The 20,834-nt window shown below is 41.2% G+C and overlaps 1 protein-coding gene across 3 annotated transcripts in view; it reads left to right on the forward strand.

Moving 5' to 3' along the window:
* The first annotated feature begins 114 nt into the window (after nucleotides 1-114).
* The window catches only part of abcc8 (ATP-binding cassette, sub-family C (CFTR/MRP), member 8), a 56,831-nt gene continuing 36,111 nt past the window's right edge, over nucleotides 115-20,834 (forward strand). The window contains exons 1-9 of one of the 3 annotated variants that reach the window (XM_040025170.1): nucleotides 115-1,103; nucleotides 4,095-4,257; nucleotides 6,885-7,026; nucleotides 9,451-9,572; nucleotides 10,846-11,012; nucleotides 14,222-14,464; nucleotides 16,696-16,884; nucleotides 17,739-17,903; nucleotides 19,237-19,392. In XM_040025170.1, coding sequence (XP_039881104.1) covers nucleotides 1,083-1,103; nucleotides 4,095-4,257; nucleotides 6,885-7,026; nucleotides 9,451-9,572; nucleotides 10,846-11,012; nucleotides 14,222-14,464; nucleotides 16,696-16,884; nucleotides 17,739-17,903; nucleotides 19,237-19,392 — 1,368 coding nt within the window. In that variant the 5' untranslated portion in view covers nucleotides 115-1,082. The other 2 variants (XM_040025169.1, XM_040025171.1) reach the window with 2 other exon arrangements.

Genomic DNA, 20,834 nt, shown 5'->3' on the forward strand with positions numbered 1-20,834 from the left:
ATACATGTAAAAATAAAGAATAATTATGCGAGTGCGTGTCAATGCCTTTTCATTATACACAGTATATTTTTATGATTTAAGCTTAATTGATCCATATTCTTCCTTGCTTATCCCTGGTAGAGTAGGTGTTCCAGCTGTTATGGAGGGGGGGATATTGAAGTGTAGCATATAGCATATAGAATAGAGACTTGCAGCCAATCAACAGATAACCCAACATGTATGACTTTGGGCTGTGGGGGGGAAGGTATGGGTGATGGCTCAGAGGGGGCATGGAGGTACCATAAACCCTGCCAGTTGGTGGATTTTAATTGATGTGATTTTGTACATAACTGAAGCTGACTGTGAAACTGGTTCCACTTTTGTTGGTTTCAAAAGTGGATCATGAGGTCAACTGCTTGATTATTTACTCGTTTTTGCAAGTTATGCTGAGGGCTGTGACCGAATGTCCACAGGGGGCGACAAAGCTCCTTCGTGAATACTGATTGAATGAATCGTGTGCTTTAGATAATCCTCCGTGTCATCAAATGGGCCAGCATCAGATTTGTAATCGGTGTGTTAAAGTTAAAGGTGGCAAACACAAAAAAATAAAGAGAATGCACCGCGTGGGTTTCATGTAATATTACACCTGTGTTGCTTTGCTGGGCAGCATTCCGCTTCCCTCTTTTCTAAGCTCTGTGCAGTCATCCACTCCCGCCTCATTGTTCATACGTGACATCTGTCTGCTGCCAGTTGGCCGCTGTGCTGCGTGTAGCTGCCGATGTTCTACCTCTACGGTTCATGATACAGTCCAAAGGTTGGCTGGAAAGATCTGCCTCTTTCTTCCTGCAACCCCTCCTCTTCCTCCTCCTCCTTCCCCTCCTGGGTACCCGGGGTCAGCACCGTGGACAGCTCCTTGCCGTCACCCGTAAACCACCGCCTGCGGTCGGGCTGTCAAACGCAAGTAGGACAGCGAGAAGTCGGGCGCACTCTGAACACATGAGACTGTGCTATTTACGAGATTTTGTCTCTTTTCTTTTTTTAACATCCAAGCGACGGATGTGACAGAAGATTGTTTCTGAAGTCAGAGATACGAGGCTGGAACAATGATCTCACGATATAAACCGGTAAGTGCTACTACAGTATATCTGTAACCTGCTCAGTCGCTTGATCGATATTCAATTTAAAGCATCGAATATTCTGCATGTAGGCCTACGATTAAGGTCGAAAATACACAAAAGACACACGTAATTTGATTTAATTGCACGCAGCATTTTACAGATATGAGCTCTCTCCAGATTAAGGCCTATCCAGTGATGATACAAGTCATTTCAGTTCATATTTAGTCAGTGAATCCCCGTGTGCGCTGTAATTGGTTCATCCATCACCGAGGCTTATTTCTGGAGGCGAGTTCTGAGAGTTTAAACTATTGAGTGTGCTGATTTCTCAACAGGGCCATTGCACCGAGTGTGGTAACAAATTGTCACAGGCAGATGGGGAGCATTTCACAAAAACAAGTACCTCCCCCTTCCTCTTTCTCTCATAGGTGAGAAAAATGCCTATAGAAAGTAGATGCACACGGATGCCACAATGCAATGCATGAGTCACTGGTCACCCCTTACCCTTACTTTACACCCACAGACATAATCATCACACTACTTCAGCCAACACATAGTCAAACCTTGTTTTCAGTTAAGCCACTGTCGTTTGGTTGGCATCAATCTGTATTTGGGGTTTTATGACGTAACAGTGGCTCAGTGTCTATTTTGAGGCCGGTCTGATATTTTAGGATTTTTTTAGAATCTATTGTTCTCCCTTTGTGTTGTGAGTTTGCTAAGATGATGTTGACTTTTCCTCTCTTGGCGTCTCTCTGAGAGGCTGCTCTGTCTAGTCATTTTCTCCGTCCTCACCCACTCCAATGCTTCAACCCTCCCCAGGCTATACAGTGATGACCATCTCTGATGTAGGGCATCACAGAGCGAAAGTATAATAATAGCCTAGGGGCAGTGTAATATAAAGAAGGAATCTTTAATTGAAGCCTGATGCTGGTAGTAGAAGGAAAACAACAAAAAACAAGTAACCCCCAACAGACTTAACAATATGTATTCTGCTCTGTTTAACTGGACTTGGTCCTATAACCCTATTTTTTCTTTATTTTTAAACAAAATGATAGAGCTAATATCTACTAAGATATTTGACGTGTGCAGGAAGTGATTAGGTGGGGCTGCAGCTGACCCAAACATCATATATTGGGTGATGAAATCAAAAACCAACTGGAATATCATTTTACAGCCTGGTGCCTGGTGTCCCTTTCCTACTTCCCATATATCTCAGTGCTTAAAGTGTAACTAGAAGCACTACAGCATATGGGACCAACCTGAACCTTACTGTTTCTTGCATTTTGGACACATTTATGGCTTTGCAATCATAATCCACTTATTTATTTTCTACATATTAAGTGTATATAAGTATCAGTCAAATTAGAATAATTCTCTTCTGCTGGGATTGAATAAATGCAAGCTTGCAAAAGCATTGCATCCTGTTTTATGGTATCACTGCTTGCAGAAAGCTGTGCACTGTAATGAACATTTGCAAAAGTAAATACTACCTTGCTTTTAAACAGATAGCTGGAATTTAATGTCTATATCTCGAGATGCCTTAAGTACAGGACAACATGTTCGGCGAAGCTTGCAAGTCAGTTCAAAGAGGAAACTCGAGCTGTACTGTGTCACGCACATTTACATGCCCCGCTCTCCTCACGTCACATACCAAACACACCCTCCAATTTGGCGGCCTCTTTAAAGCTTTCCCATCTCTCCCTCTGATATGTCTTTTTTAAACCTCTCCTCATTTCAAACATGAGTTCTCAGCCTGAACCTACAGTAAGTTGTATCTTTTCTCATATTAAATATACATTGCTGTTGTTATACCACAGTCTGAGTCTGTGTACGTGAATCGGCTGACAAGTGTCTGTGTAAACTGCTCATTACGGTTAAGCTTATCTCCTTGCTGCAACGATGTAAAAGGTCATCAGCCATGGATTACGTTGAATGTAAATCATTTTAAACGCTAAGAAAAGGCCATCGGTCTATCCTGGTCGACAGATGGATTATTGAAATCTGCTCCCATGTGGGTCTTTGCTGATCCTGCTCTACAAGCAGGCTGCTACTGGCTGCAGTGGGATTTCTCTCTGCAGGACCATGCACATAATGCATCCACGCCAGGAATTCATAAATATTTGATGCTATCGTTCCTCATGTGTTGAGCCTGGTTATTCCTTTATTGTGTTTGTTTTTTAATTTTTTATCACTTTGATAAAAATTGTGCTTTAGAAATATGTAAGCCCTGAGAACATGTTTTTGAGATTTAGATTTTATGCGCTTGCTCATGCTTCACACGTACTTCTGTATGACGTTTGCACTGTTCATCCACTAGCTGTATCCCAGTGTCTCGCTCTTCATCATTCACTGTTCCCTTCCACCCTCCCCCTCCTACCTTTAGTTGCTCTCCAGCTCGTCTGCACACTCTGCCCCTTCTGCGCTCCTCTCCCAAGGTCGACTTTGAGCTCTCGATTGCAAAGAGACAGGAATAGCAGGTGGACTGCAGAATGCTGTCGCTGCTCGATCAGTGTGTGTGTGTGTGCGTTTATGAGGAATGCGAACATGTCTGAATGTATTCCAGTGGAGCTGTGCAGCTCTGTGCACAAGTGAAGCTTCAGCCTTAGAGGATGTCTGCAGACTGCGGATGGACGAGCTGCAGATGCTTTTCACCGGCATGGCCAGAAAAGCTGCTTAAACTATCACAGAGGAGAGGGAGCTGCCGCCGCTGCTGCTGCTGCCACTGCTGCGCTGGACTGTGACTGTCCCTGACCTCTTCCTCCCTCCTCCTCTGTCTCCTCTCTTTCACTCGAGCTGATATTTGGGAGCTGGATTAGAGAGGGAACAGGAAGGACGACACCTTGGGAATTACCGGGATCCACTGCAGACGTCAGTGTTTCCTTTTGAAAAGACGACATGCTCTGAGAACCTCTTCTTCTAAATCTCTCCGTCTGTGTCTCCTGTCCTCCCCTCATCCTCTTCTTCTCCTCCTCCTCCTCCTTTTCCTCCTGTTCCCAGCAGAGTCCCGGTTCCACCATGTCCTTGGCATTCTGTGGAAACGAGAATAACTCGATGGCCTACAACGTGGATGGAGGGGTTCTGAACAACGGCTGTTTCCTGGATGCGCTCAATGTGGTCCCACATGTTTTTGTCCTCTTCATCACCTTCCCCATCCTCTTCATCGGTGAGTGTCAATGTGAAGTGAGATCCTCCTTTTCACTGCACAGTTTTACCTGCCTTGACTTCCACACGTGCTCAGATAACGTGTCAGCACAAGTCAGCATGATGGGCTTCGATATGTTTTCTGTCTTTCTCACATTCCTCTTAATCAGCTTGTTTTATTCTGCATGCGGTTGATGAACTATTGCATGATGTATTCAGTGAGTGCTCCACTTGCTTTATAGAGTCTGTTCATTTCAGTATACTCAACCTTTATGCCACCGACGAGTGGTTTTGAGTGCGCATTTCATTCTCCGATTTATAACACCCACAAATATCTGCAGGTGTATGGGTTAGCCAGTTATGGAAGGCTGAGCCTCTTCAGTGACACAACACGAGGACATAATTACTGAGCTGCAAGCATTTTTCTGAGCAAATTAACGTCTTTCGATAAAATGCAGGCAAACAGATGATGGCATTAGGTTGCACCTTGTTTGCCCTCCTATCTGGCCGCTGGTCATTTCTGTTAGAGTCATCGGCAGCGTGTAATGGATCAGCACTACATGCACGTTTTGCTGCTACAGTCACACATGCTCCAGCGCTGTCATCTGACCTTTCACATGGGTGTGTGTGTAATGTGTGTGCCCATTTAGTGCCCTCCTTTTCATTTTTCAAAAGCAAGACACCACTCTATAAGTGCTCACTATTCATTGTGGAACAAAGTGGAAGAAGATGCAAAATGTAACTTTTACACTATTTTCCCCATTATTATCTGGACAATAATAGTGTAATTAAACAGTTTGTGCTTCTACTTTAGAAATATTCCTGTCATCTCTCACATTTAAAACACTGTTTCTCCATATATCAATATTGTTGCTTTTCCTAATTAAAGAATCCCGATACTTTCTCTATCTGCAGATATCTCTATAAATGTTTCTCTTTGTCTTTCCTTTAACTTGAAGACAAAAACACTCACTGATAAGGCACTAAGGGGCTCTATAAGTCCACTGTTAGATGATAACAGGCTGCAAGCTGCAGGGGTTTTTCTCTCTCTCCTGTCACACTGAGCTGATGTGCTCTCGCTAACAACTTTGCCACCAAACACAAACCTCAGGGGTGTGAAATGTTTTCTGTTTATCTTGATTCACTTGATAAAACCTCTTAAGCCAGCATCCTGTGATGTGCATTGCCCTTGAAGAGAGTCAGCTCATTATTTTCACCATGTCACATCAAGGCTAAGAGAGGATATTGGGGATACATGCACCACAACACCATCGCTGACTTGAATGAATCCTTATTACCTGCTGTTGGCTGTAGGAAATCCATGTAATTATAATTAATGCACAGTTCGATGCAATGCATATTTTTATTATATATCTGCAATGCTATCACTTAATATGTGGCTTATTTACCCTGGTGCCAAATTATTTGAGTAAATATTATGGTGCTGACTTTAATGATGCTTTTCAGTACTTGAGCGAGAGTGTTTGTCAAAAAGAGTTAGAGGAAGTGATGGAGTACATGCCAGCCTGTGCCAGCACTTCTCACTGAGAAAAACTGTTAAGGTGCCAAGAAGTGAGGAGTGATTCACAGAATTTCATCAGTAGAGATGAGTTTTATGACAGCAGCGAATCAAATCTGAAATATAAATTGCACTTTGATTATCAGTTGCTGTTTTACAAGCCAAGCTCTATTGTATTATAGGGCAAACTGAGACCAACATCTGTCTAAGAGGAAATTAATGGAGAAGGAGGTTTGAGCAAAAAATAATTGACTTAAGGATCTCAGGCAAGCAGCCATCTAACCACATCTATTGGCTCCTTGCCTGCAGAGAGTCAAACAATCAAAGCGATAATAACACAACTTTCCTGCTGTACTCTAGCAGCCTTGCATTTTCTCCCAGCAGAGCCATCTTTCTATTTTCCCTTCTGTAAGTTATTCACCATGCTTGAGCATGCCAGCTCTTTATCATGGAGCTCATGATGTACAACGCATTCATTCAAGACTGCTCACAAGTTTATTTTCCTAGTGGAGACTCCCATAGAAAAATGGTTTTTGTCATCTCGCTCTGTGCTAATGTTCTTTCCCCCTGTGCATAAAAAAGATAAGTCTTGGTTATATACGAGATCAAGGCTCTCAGACACCACTGCATTAAAAAAGTCAGGGTTTTGTCATGGAAATCACTGCATGGGCTCCAGAACACTTGCACAAATCACCGTCTGTGAACACAGTGCACCGTACCATCCACAAACGCAAGTTAAAGATCTACAGAAGAAGAACCTATGTGTGAACATGATCCAGAAACGCTTCTTTCTTCTCTTCATCTCATTTAAAATGAACTGAAGCAAAATAGAAAACTGCTCTGTGGTCAGGAAATCAAAATTTGATTTTTTCTTTTCAAAAACATGGATGCCATAACTTGATGGTATGCATTAGAGCGTATGGAGTTGGTAGCTTGGACATCTGCAAAGGCACCATCAATGCTGAAAAATATATACAGGGTTTAGAGTGACATGTTTTCTCAGTTTAAACATTTGATAGAGTCTCTGTCTTCTACTGTGAGTAAAATGGTTCTTTTTTGGCCTTTTTGTATTTAAAGTGAAATGACCCTGTTGCTTTTCAATCACTTTCATTTCCTGGTTCATGTTTGAGGTTGGGGCAGCCAGAGTTCAAAGGTCCACATCCACCACAGCACCTGGCTTCACTTTCCTGGACACAACCTGCGATGGCTCCTCACCTTCATCCTGCTCTTCATCCTCGTCTGTGAGATTGCAGAGGGCATTGTCTCAGATGGGTATGTTTGGCATTTTAATAATACAACACTGCAGCCTCGTGATGATCTCAGTCATTATGAGGTGATGTTTGTTATGTCATGACACTAGTGAGAATGTTTATTTTTATATGCTTTTGTTTAGTTTAAATGTATAGTATAGTAAAATGTGTTTTGTGTATTATCAGTAGGGATGGGTATCGTTTAGGTTTTATCCGATACCAGTACCAAACCGGTACTTTTGAAACGGTGCCGGTGCTTAAACGGTGCTCAAAACGGTGCTTAAAGAATGGAGAACACAAAATTGGTCCAAAAACCTCTCATGTTCAGCTGGTTTTTGTAAAAAGATAACAATGTTAGCCTTTTCTGCAGCTATGGGGCATATATGGTATCACTCTTGGCTGGAAGCAGTGCTTAAACAATGGAAAAAACACAAACTTTGTCCAAAAACCTCTCATGTTTAACTGTTTTCCACTTTTTCTTTGGTCATTTTAGCCTTTTTGGCCAGGGTGAAGGGAGTATCTGCCATCAAACAAGAAGACAGCTGCATGTAGCTATGATGGTGTTTGCTAGTTCACCTTACATGCATTAATGTAATAAAGTGGTTAGCGTACTCAACGTAAATTACACACGAACAACATTAAGCTACTCACGCAGAGAAGAACGGCTGCTGCTGCATCATCATCCGTCATCATTTCTGCTACACTGGCAGGGCTAGGGGCCAGGACTCTCCTCTTCGGGTTTTTGGGGGATGTTGCTAACTCCGGGTCAGATAACAGGCACCACACCCGCAGTAGATGTGCACGGTGTGAGATCTCGCAGCAAGCTATCAAATACGATGCATTTCTCGGTTTTGGAAAAAACGCTATACGTCGCCAGGTGTTTCATCGGATTTGAGGTGTTACCTCCTTTGACAGTATCAGCTTAAAGCACTTGTTGCTGCTGAGTTTGCATCTTTTGCTGTGAAGTACAGCCAGACTTTTGACCGCTTCGCCTTGGGCATTTTTAATCTGTAGCTCTGCTCTAAAAGAACGTACGTACCTGGGCCCGCCTACTATCCTCGGAAACGTAAAATGATTGGCTAGAATCTAAAGTGTATCACATCTCAGGGGAAAAAAAAGCACCGAAATGAAGCACCGAAATGTGCGCTGCTTTTCGGTCTGGTTACTACCGGACACCAGTACCCATCCCTAATTATCAGTATGATTTTTGTGTGACACAATTCAATTTTTTCCACCATTATTCAATTATGTAATTATGCAATGCAGGAAGGATTGCAGTTGTTGATTGTTCAAATTGTTGATTACTTGCTTTCTACTTAAATCGTAGTGAAGCAGAGTAGATTTTATTGCTAAACAACTTTTAGTTAAGAATATGAAGACAAAGAACAAAATGCAGCGTGAAATAAAAGCTTAAAGCTAGTCAAAGCTAACAGTGAGGAAGTGGAGGTTGTGATCTGACAGTTATCAGTTTGCAAGCTAAAAAAAAGTTCATGATATGATTTACTTTTTTGGATTTATTTATTTACTGTACACAGAAATAAGGACACTACCACAGCAGGAATAAAAGGAGTTGACATAACGCAAAAGCTGGCAAGGCAAAGAGAAGATGCAGTGGAGCAAGAAAAAAGAAGAACAAAGCACAGGCTCTTTTCAAAGCAGCCATTTTAATATGAAAAATACATGTTACATGTAACATTAGAAAAGACACAGAGCCCTCATTAATGTGCTGCCGTGAAAAGTTGTTGTTTTTTTTTGTTTTTTTTACTAAAATCCATGTCCGTGACTACGAACAGCAAACTGTAGGAATTAATAGCATACTGCATACAAGTGGGTTTGTAAAAAAAATGGAAAAAGTCTAATGCAGACAAAAGGATGCTACTCAGCACAATGGAGCCTGCTAGCATTCACCACCAGCCAACACAATACAGACAAAGCCACTGAGAGGCAAATGTTAATATTTGCCAACTGAAAGCACGTCAGTGAGCTTTACCCTGGACTCCAATAAGCATGTCTTTAGACTATGAGAGGAAGCCAGAGTACCTGCAGACAACCCATGCAGGCACAGGCAAAACATATAAACTCCTCACACTAAGGCTTCAGCTGGCAAATGGATTCAAACCCATGACCTGCTGTGAGATGACAGTACTGCCTCCATTTCCTGGATAATCTCATGAAATGACTCACAGGGCTATATCAGAATCCAAACTGCTCATGTTTAGGTCTCGTTATCTAATTCGTCTCTATGTGTATCCTGTTGTTGTCTAATTTAGTTTACCAGGCTCTAGATTAGTTGTGGAGATTGGGGTGGTTAACCCTATGAGGTAAAGAGAAATTTGGCTAATTTACTTGCTTAATGAGACATCTGTCAAAATGCATAATAATAATAATTCTATTTTATTGTTATCAGCCTAACCTGTTTCTTTCTCTATCTGATGTTTATTTGCAGGTTCAGTCAGTCCCTCCATCTTCACCTGTACATGCCTGCAGCTCTGGCCTTCATGGCTGGCATCACCTCTATTGTCTACTATCATAACATTGAGACCTCCAACTTTCCCAAACTACTGTTAGGTATCGTCTGTTTATTCTTTTTTACATTTTCCTGAGAGAGACAACTTTACCTTCACTGTCAGCCTCACCCTGGGATATACTGCTTAGCATATTCATTCGTAGCACTGAGATGAAGTGAATGCAATACGATTTGTGATCATGGCTTGTGAAGCTAGCATTAGCTTTGTACTTACTTGAATGTCCGATACAGAATGGCAACTGATTATTGATTTACTAAACTCTACGGGATTACATTACATTACATAACAGAGCAGCAGGGTCAGTGTTGTCATTTGCAGATGACTGGTTCATTACTTTCAGATAATGATGCAGGGCAGTGTCATCGAGGGGGATTGTTCTCTGTGCAGATATTAATTATGCATTTAAATTAATATAAAGTGAAAGCGCTGCACAGTTTGCACAGCAGACAAGCATCTCCATGGCAAATATATTTAGTTTTTTTGTTATGAAATGATCAGTGTTTTCAGTTCCTCTAGTTCGTGATAGTTATTGATAAATAGGGCAGTGTCATGCTTCACCTTTGTCCATTAGTTCTCCACATGTGATGTTTGCTTGTGGAACAATCACACTGCAGTTTTCCCTTACTTCTCAGGCATCATTAACTCATCTGTGTGCAGCTCCTGGTGCTTTATTCAATGCTCCCATTGAGTCACTCAGCTTCCCTGGCTGTAAGGTTTCCATTTCACAGCCAGACAGAAATTCATCTTCTAAAGAGAGCCTTGGGTGTTGACTTTTATGCTAGAGATATTCTTCATTATAAAGAAGATAAAAAAAATCTCAGTGGTTTTGCTGTTGGCCAGCAGTGTAACCTTTGTGTAGAAACAAGAATCCGTTATCGTCTCATATCGTCTGGACTGACGTGATGTAGCTCCATCAAAAATCACAATGGAACAAAGACAACAGATTTAGCTTCTGTTTCCTGAATTAGACGTCTGCTAGAAACACAGTGCAATGGAAACGGAGGAAAGAAACAAGAAGAAAAAACTCATATCTTAACTGTTCTCTTACGCAGCTGAAACATGAGATTGAATGGTGTCTCCACATTTTAAATAAATTATAACAGGAGTTGAACCATGGACACAGTTATATGAAATGTATCCCAGCCTGTAACAAAATACACCTATTGCACAAATTGAGTTTCAGAGAGAACGATGTCATTTTGATGACACTTTTTCATTTAGACTGAAATATAAGTTTGCGGTCGAGTTATTTATCGTTTCGGGCTTATCTGGTAATTCACTGTGTGACTCTGATCCCTGCTAAATCCCTTTAGCCCTGCTGATCTACTGGGTGCTGGCCTTCATCATGAAAACCATCAAGTTTGCCAAGTACACCGAGCATGGCATCGGCCCCAGGCAGCTACGCTACTGCATCACAGGACTGCTAGTGCTGCTGTATGGACTCCTACTAACTGTAGAGATCAACGTGATCCTCGGCAGGGTAAGTGTGTACATTTGTGTCTTTGTCCGCTGTTGTGTGTGCAGGTATATAAACACATAAGCTACTGAGAGTGACGTAAGATCATTCAGATGCGGTGGTACTACTTTTTGTTAAGCTCTTAAAATGGTAATAGTTACACTGGAGCATGTGACGGTGGTTATGAACCTTCACTGGCTTTCATTCGAATGCAAGTAAACATGCCATTTATTTTAAACTGCATATTTATGAAAAACAAAAAATTAATCTCCAGATTTTAAAGCCAGGCTGGCCAGTAACAGTGACAATACAGCAGCTGCATTTAAAGATGTGACATTTCCTTTCAGCCTTGCTTGCGATTTTGCTGAGGCCATTTACAGTATCCCCTGCAGCTGGGGAGCATTTTATTCCCCATGGTTCAGTTTTATGAATCAGATGATTAAAATGATGACAGCTCCAACTGCATACAATGTTTTTGAGAATTTTTAATCAATTGTGGAAACTCCGTGAGCCTGAGAAAAGAGCTTTATTTTTAGTACATCATTATAATGTAAAATCCATGAAGGTCATGGTCATTTCTGGACTTTTCGTGATTTATTTGAACTGACTGCAATACTGTACATCGTTAATCATTAAAAAATGAGAACAATGTTCAGATGTTTGAATTTAGTTTTGATTTCTGTAATCTATACCAGGTCAAAAGTATTCATAGTCTCACATATATACATACACCTTCAATAATATTTGGTTAAATGTCCCTTAGGAAGTTGCACCTCACCCACATACTTTTGTTAGCCATCAGCAAGCTTCAGGCATAATTCAGGCTGCATATTTAGCCACTTGTTTAACCAGTTGGTCATGTTCATTTAAACTGGTTGCAGATGTGGCTTTTAAGCAAAGTCCACAAATTTTAATAGGATTAATGTTGAGGTTTTGGGAAGGCCTTTCCAGAATCTTAACGTTAGCCTGCTTTATCCGTTCCAAAGCTAGTTATGATGTGTGTTTGGAGTCATTGTCCTGTTGGAACACCACCTACGTCCGAGTTTTAACCATCTATCTGTTGATGTGGGTTGGGGTTAGTCGTTGTTCTTCATTATTCCGTTCACATTATGTAATGTACCAACACCGCTGGCATGATGCTACCACTGTCATACTTGGCAGCTGGTACAGTTTTAAATGGTTTGAAAGCCTCACGATTAGGCCTCAAAACATACCTGCTTGTCACTGTGGCAAATCTTTGTCTCATCTGATGATAAAGTTTTTCTCCAGAAGGCATTTGGCTCATCCATGAGGGCTGCTTCAACTTTCAGTTTTAGCTTGAATGTGTTGATTTTGGAGCAGGGGGTACTTTCTTGGTTAGCACCCTTGAAGACCATGGTTATGTGAAAATCACCTCACTCTGAATGCAGAAGCTGGTGTTTCAGTACCTTCCAGTTCATGGCAGGCTTAATGGTTTCTGGGTTATTCCTGAATATCCATCCATCCATCCATTTTCTTCCGCTTATCCGGGGCCGGGTCGCAGGGGCAGGAGCCCAAGCAGAGAAGTCCAGACCTCCCTCTCCCCAGCCACCTCCTCTAGCTTATCCGGGGAAACACCAAGGCGTTCCCTGGCCAGCCGAGAGATATAATCTCTCCAGCGTGTCCTTGGTCTGCCCTGGGGCCTCCTCCCAGTGGGACATGCCTGGAAAACCTCACCCAGGAGGCGCCCAGGGGGCATCCTTGTCAGATGCCCGAACCACCTCACCTGGCCCCTTATCTCTAAGGGAGAGGCCAGCCACCCTTCAGAGGAAGCCCATTTCCGCCGCTTGTATTCGTGATCTCATTCTTTTGGTCACTATCCACAGCTCGTGACCATAGGTGAGGGTAGGGACGTAGATCGACAGGTAAATTGAGAGCTTCGCTTTTACGCTCAGCTCTCTCTTCACCACGACAGACCGGTACAGCGTCCGCATCACTGCAGCCGCTGCACCAATCCGTCTGTCGATCTGGCAAATTTCTTACATACAGTTATTTGAACTGATGATCTCAGAATCCTCAAATTAATTGACCCTTTGTGGTTTGCAGAAAAATAAATTCAAACTTATTGACCCAGTTCTTGTTTTTTAAGGTCATTAAAGACGTGTGCTGTACAACCAGTTCTGTTTGCTCCATCCTAATGTTAGCCTTTTCACCATTTTAGTGCAAACTTCTGATGATTCACATTTAACCCAAAGTAACACTCATAACTGTGCAGTTACACCAGCTTATCACTGATACAGAAGCATCCTGTTGGAACAGTGATCCAAACTTTTCAAGTCAAATGCAAAAGTAAAAAAAAAAAAAAAAGCATAAATATTTTTTTTTCTGAATGCAAAATTGATCCTTTCACTTTCATTTAAAGTATATCTAAAAGACACAAGATCCCCCTCACACGTGTGGTTCAGTGTGAGGCTTCATGCTGGTCTCTGATCACGTTTCTAGATGTATCTTATTAATATTCTATCGATGATTATTCAGCTTTTGACATTTTCAGCCTTCTGACCCTTTCTGAGCATGGAGAAAATGTCAGAGCAGTGTGCTCTTTTCTTGTCTTTTTCCTCTGGACAATTCACAATGTGTTTGTCTCTGTTAACCTCTGCACTAAGCAAACACCTGTTACTAAATCACAGAGCCGTGGGCAAACAGCAGAGAAACAGATTCTCCCATCATCCGCTGCAATAATTTGGCCCGCCAGACCTCAGTTTCTTGAAGTGTCTCCATCTGCACTGTTAAAAGTGTGCAAACAGTTTATATTAATAATTGATGTGAACTTTCATGTTGAAGTAATAGAAAAGAAATCATTACATGCTTTCATTAAAAAGCTCATTTAGATTTTACTGGCTGACAAAATGAATAAACGATTGTTAAATCAAACCTTTCTAATTATTCACGCTCAGGATCTTGCTGAACATATTTTGCTGGGAATTCCATTTTATTCCATTTTTTTGTTGTGGTTAAAATAGAGCCTGATTTCAACTCTTAAACTTTACATTAGTCATAAATTTCCATATCAGACAGCCTGTACTACTCCTACTATAATTAACCCCACTAATAAGAGTCTGTCCAGCTGACATATAATTATCGTCTGCTGTGCACAGGTTAGTCGATATTTCTGTACATTTAAAGCCCAATCAGTGGTTTTTAGAGTTCACTCTTAGTTTTCAGGTAACTAGGGGGAATTGAACAGTTAATCAAAGCTCTTCTTTTTGTCACAGCGCTACATGTGTTTCGCCAATCCAACAGAGGTGAAGCCTCCCGAAGACCTTCAGGACCTCGGCGTTCGCTTCCTGCAGCCCTTCGTTAACTTGTTGTCCAAAGCCACCTACTGGTGGATGAACACCTTCATTACCTCTGCTCACAAACGACCCATCGACCTCAAGGTCATTGGCAAACTGCCCATAGCAATGAGAGCACTCACAAACTATATAAAGCTTCGCAAGGCCTTTGAAGACCAAAAGGTTAGTATTAGTAGATCTTTGTGAACAGTAAGTGGGCTGAGGTTGTTGTCCAGTAAATAGTCAATGTGTGTGTCAAAAGCACATCTGCTTTCCTTGTATTTCCTTGTTTAAGATGAATAAATGATTGCATATATATCAGGCGCTGATAACCAGCAAAGGTGAAATGCACAAATCTGTCCGTCCATGACTTTAATATGAATAATTCAGGGACCTACTTTAGCATACCCTGGACATAACTTTTGTCCATCACTGAAATTCACCCTCATATTTACACCTACAGTCAATTCAGAGTTAAACATTTACTTTACTTAAGTCTGTGGCCTGTTGGGGCAAAGCAGTGCTTTCACAGAAATCCATCCCACACAGGCAAAGTTAGAACACAAACTCTCAACACTGTGTTTCTTTTTGATTATCAGGGGATCATCTTGGACGTTGAGCTCTGAGACACAAATAAGACTTTAAGTATTTCTGTGAGAAGTCAACATGTTGCTTATTCTCTTCATTTTGGCCCGTTTTTGCTGTGCTTTTTAATAAAAAAAAGTTTCTGCTGGGTATGTTTGAATCAATGTCTTTCCTGCAGTGACTCATGGCTTGCTGAACTCTGGGACTAATAAACTTTATTTAGACATCATAGAGATGAGTACTTGACTAATGTAAACAGTGAATTGTCACACTGCCACGAGAATGTGTGTAGTGTATGTACACACGGTCAGGCTTATTCTCTATATCGTGCTTGTGTTTTATTTAGGATTTACCCCAGTTGTATACCATCCTCTCTATTGTTTTAGATATGTGCTGATTAAACCTTATTGTATTTATGGTATTTATGGTGGTGATATATTAGATTGCATGTTTGCATACTATAAGGGCTTTCTAGTACTTTTTCACCTCCATATATGTAAATGAGGAAATGCATAAAAGCACCTCGCTGGCTTTGACTTTCTGTGTTCTCTTCTTCTCTGGTCTTCTAGTCTCGCTAATGTCAGTCCAAGCTATCTCTCTTTCCTCTTTCCCTCTCTGTCTCTCTGTCCATCTCACTTCTGGAGCACGTGTCAGGGGTCAGATGTGAAGGGCGTCCTCTGTAGGGTCATTGTTTTCCAGTGTTTGGAAGGTCACGCTCAACGTCACGTCTGCATGTGCGTCCAGTGTGAACGCAACCCCACTTCCTTCCGGCAGGAGCAGAGGATGAGAGAGACTGAGGGATCCAAGTGGAGCGCTGGGGAAGGGTGGTGGTGGGGCATTTAGAGGAGGGCCTGGGGGCGCCAGGTCATTCCCATTCTACTGTGAACGAGGCAACATCCTGACCCCTGTGGGGGTGAAAGCACTACACTTCATGGGAAGCTAGTTACAGTGTGAGTGTGTGAGAACGAAACATCCTCCTTCCTAGTTGTTTGAACTTGAGGTAGGAAGAAAGGATGTGTGTGTGTGTATTTGTGTGCAAACACTGAGGTTTAATATGAGCTTGAATTGAAAGATAGAGGCACATGACCAGGGTCACGTTTGTTCTCACAGTTCTGAGAATGACTTAGAGATGGTCACAGAGATGCGCACACACAGTGAAAATGTCCTGGGACTGTTTACTGCACCGTAGCAGTCCAGATGTTTTCCTGTCATCGTACTAACTGACTCACTGAGCCATGCTCTTGTGTTCTTTTAGGAAATTCATAAAATTGTATATAAATAAATAAATATAAATTAACAGCAATACCTTCTCCAGTCAGTGTTGGAATCTCTGTTTTTGTGTCCCTGACATGGTGCTCCAGCTTCATTACCCTCAGAGGAGTTATGTAGGCTTTTCATGTGATGCAGTGTGAAACTTGCCATTAATCATGCTATCCTATGCAGCAACGAGGTGGATGGGAGCCTTGAACCTGACCTCATTTTAAAGGTTTCTGTTGCAGTGCTGTGATCTAATGGTGTTGACTCAGCTTTTATGTTATTTCCTTTTGCTATGTTAGCCAGCTTTTATGCTCAAATCTCTTTGCCTTTTGTTGGGCTGCTAGTTCAACAACACAGACAAATGGCACTTCTCTTCAAAGACGTAATCTTCATCATGCTAACGAAATACTCTGATTACTGTTTGTAATTTAGACTTTCAATAAAAAAAAGCCACACTTGTTATCGTGCCCTGGCAGATTAGCTGTATTTGACAAAGAATATTTAAAAAGTGGCTTATTTGTCTTCATGCTAATATTTTTCTACATCTGGCCCTTCTTTTTATTACCCTTAAGAGGCCTCAGGGCATAGCACCGCAAAGTCCAAAGTGGATCTGGCAAGCCCTGAGAAAAGCATTCGGCAGACCTCTCATCCTCAGCATCACGTTCCGCTTCCTGGCCGACCTGCTGGGCTTTGCCGGTCCTCTCTGCATCTCTGGCATAGTCCACCACATCAGCAAAGACAATCGCACCATTCAGCCACCGGTGAGGCCATGCACACAGCACAACATAACATAAAAAATAGTGTTATTAGCAAGTACGGATGCTGAATTTTTACTAGTCCGACATTTAAATACGTTTTATTGCATTTGTTCAGGTAATGAGAGCAGCTTTAGGCATAACAGAGACATTACATAGCTTCCTCTGGCCTCTCAAAGGTTATGATGCCCTGTCTCCCCTGCACACCTGCCTGATGGTGCTCTAATTTAAACTTCGTCAAATATTTATGAGACTTATTGCTTTAGAAGTTGTCTCTGGTCGGGTGTCTTTCTGTAAGAATAACTCTTCAATTATTTGTTTGAAAGTCAAGTCCAATGCAGGGAACGGTAAGAAAAAATAGACTGAAGAAGCACTCAGTAAATATTCTTGTCTGCAGGGCAACAAGCTGAAAAATAGTGACAATTTCAGCCAATGAGTATCGAGAGAGCAAAACAAGGGAAAGTTACAAGGATGAGTTGCCATGGAGTGCAGACATATTTCTAATCAATAATTTGTAATTCCTTCTGGGAGAACGATGACTTTGTTATGCAGGATTCATAAATTTTTGAGAGAGATACCGTGTCCCTGTTCTTCTTGGGTTTCCAGCCTACACCCACATATCAGCTGTGCGTTTCACTCCAAAGCCTCTGTTTCATTTCAGTTTAATTGAGTTTCATGCACAATATTAAAGCTTGCTCTGAAATGGAGGTAATATGTTTTAAATGGATGATGTTTTCCTCAAATTTTGAAGTGATGAACGGGAACATTTGTAGCTGAAATTAAAAATCCAGGGGAGTTCAGCCTATATTCCTAACAACTGTTCCTGCTTGTCTAACATCTCCCTGTGTCTGCACTTCCAGATAAAGCTGCTTGGGATCTATTTCATTTCCTCCAAGGAGTTTCTGGAGAACGCATACGTGTTGGCTGTGCTGCTCTTCTTCGCCCTACTCCTGCAGAGGACTTTCCTCCAGGCCTCTTACTATGTGGCTATTGAAACAGGCATCAACCTGCGTGGAGCCATACAGGTACACTGCACTGATCTGTTCTCTAAGGAAACTTTGTTTATGAGACGTTTAAAGATCTTTTATTGGAAAACTGAAGTCTGATAAACTCAGTGGCTCCCAGTAAAAGGACTAAACACAGAAACTACTGTCTATTTTATCCTTTGCTTACATTTTCATTTTAAAGCAATAAAATCCACAGATTTGGGTGTCTGGACATGATAATGCTGCAACAAGAGGCAGTTTGCTGTTAATAAGTGAATACTTAATTGCCAAAAAGAAACATTAAAGCATTTTTAAATTGTAAATAATTACAAAAAAAGCTCAGTGAAGATTTTGCAATGCCATAAATGATAAATTAAATAAAGACCAGGTTTTATTAAGACATATACACTCACTGGACACTATTAGGTACACCTTGCTAGTACTGGGTTGTTATTATTCAATTCACTTCATGGCATAGAGTCAACAAGCTGCAGGAAACATTCTTCAGACATCTTGCTCCATATTGGCACAATAACATCACACAGTTGCTGCAGATTTGTTGTAAGCACATCCCAAAAGTGCGCAGTCGGATTTAGATCTGTTGCTCACGGAAAGCATCCGTGTTTTCATGTTGTTTATGCCAAATTCTGACCCCACAGCCTGAATATCGCAGCAGAAATAGAAATTCATCAAACCCGGCAAAGATTTTGTAATCTTCTATTGTCCGGTTTTGGTTATCCTGTGTAAAATGTAGTCTCAGTTTCCTGTTCTTAGCTAACACACGTGGCACCCACCCAGTGTGGTTTTTTCCTGCTTTAGCCCATCCGCTTCAAGGCTTGATGTGTCGTATGTTCAGAGACGCTCTTATTCATACCTGTTGAAGTGAGCGCTTATTTCTTGATGCTGTTGCCTTCCTGTCAGCTCAAAGCAGTCTGATCATTCTCCTCTGACCTCTGGCATCAACAAAGCATTTTCACACAGAGAACTGCAGCTGACTAGTATTTTCTCTTTTTGTGGCCCATTTTATATACATTCTTGTGGTAGTTGTGTGAGGTAAATCCCAGTAGATCAGCAGTTTCTGAAACTGACAGACTAGCCTGTTGGGCAGCAAAACCCATGAAATGTTCAAAATAACTTAAATCACCTGATGCTCAATTTGAGCTGCCTGCATGCCAAGTTGTTACCACGTGACCAGCTAATTAGATATCTATGTTAACGATGAACTGGACAGGTGGTCTGTGAGTGTGTATTGAGACACGGCATTGTGTTAAAGACTAATCAGCACTATAATAAGCACCAGTTAATTAACTAATGATCATTACAAGGAAATGTATTGCTGTCAACCCTTTTATGTTTTTTGTTCTCTCCCCAGACAAAAATCTACAACAAAATCATGCGTCTGTGCACCTCCACCATGTCCATGGGTGAGCTAACCGTAGGTCAGATCTGCAACCTGGTTGCCATCGATACCAACCAGCTGATGTGGTTCTTCTTCCTCTGCCCTAACCTGTGGGCCATGCCAGTACAGGTATGAAGCACGTTGTTCTTCTCTACTCCGTAGATATCTTTAGGGTTTTGTTTCCGCTGAGAGCAGCACTCAGTGTAGGTGTTTTATTGAAGCTTTATATGTTTCATGCTTTAATTATATTTCTAATGGCAGCTTAATATGTCAAAGTGTTTACTTTTGCTCTCTGCTACAGAATGGCAGTGGGTTACTTCCATTAATATACATTTCATCCCAGAAAGCTGCAACACTCGCTAAAGAGAACAGGAGCGGAGATGTCTGCACTAAAATCTTCTGGAAGATGTCCTGTAGAACTTTCTAGCAAGTTATGTTAAAATTCAGTCCCACTGACCTTGAAGTTGTAACCAAGCTTAAGCTGGAACTAATGAATGCTTTTCGTTTCTCGAAAATCCTTTTGCAAAACAGATTTATTGTGGAATCCTGTTTACACCATGTGTACCTGCTAGCATTTTTCACCCGACTCCTGTTTGAAACCTTCAGGATGACTGTATATCTAGTTGTCCATAAACAAAACAAGAACTAGAGGTCCAAAGCTCCAGAGTGACCCTTTAATGTTGTCTTTACTACGAGGGACTCAGTGTCATTGTAACCATGGTCACAGCTCAGGTGATCCCTGTGACTGCTCTGCCTCCTGTTATTTATGTGGCTCTATTGTTGTCATAATTTATGACAAGCAGCACTGTTATTCAGCGTGTTTACTTTTATACCATTGGGATAAATTAGATTTCAATATGACAACTGTTTATGATAAAAATACAATTTCAGCAAAACCTGGAGATCAGGTAGTTTTCTTGTGTCACAGAATGCCTGCAAAAACTCATGGTTTATCCTGGTTCATCCTCCCACCTGTTCTTTCTCAAGGCCCTGTGTAACAAATTTTTTATGTCATTTTTCTTCCATCTGGCCCATATCACCCATATCAGATGAAAAAGGTGTTTTTGCATTAAATAGAAATGTGAAAACATTTAATTACACTTGAAAAAAACATTTATAAAAAATGAGTTTTTGCCATAGGTCTAGTGAGTGTCACTCCTTTGGAGATGTACAATTACAGGCTTCTGTTTGGGCTTGTTTAAGCCTTTGTTGGCACAAATAAATGTATTCTTATCTCATTGCAGCAGAAAATACTGTTTTTCCTTTTTCAAGCTAATTTCTTTAAGCTCCAAGAATTGAGCTTAAAGCAATTTTTAATTTTAAAATACTAAAACGATGAAAGATACTACTCAAATACAATATAAATACTACCTGATTAATGCTCATTAACATAAAACCTCTCGCACATTACACGTGCATATATAGTAAATCCCTGTCTAGTGTTTGTGCCTTGTTTCATTTTTAGTTTTATAATTTGCTCGACAACCACGTCAAACACTAAATGAAAAACTGCTAAAATGAACAAAAGTAAAAAGTATTCTGTGAGTATCTCGGAGACTAAAGCAGCATTT

Source organism: Simochromis diagramma, unplaced genomic scaffold (genome assembly GCF_900408965.1).
Source record: "Simochromis diagramma unplaced genomic scaffold, fSimDia1.1 OVJJ01000293.1, whole genome shotgun sequence".
Classification (NCBI taxonomy): Eukaryota; Metazoa; Chordata; class Actinopteri; order Cichliformes; family Cichlidae; genus Simochromis; species Simochromis diagramma.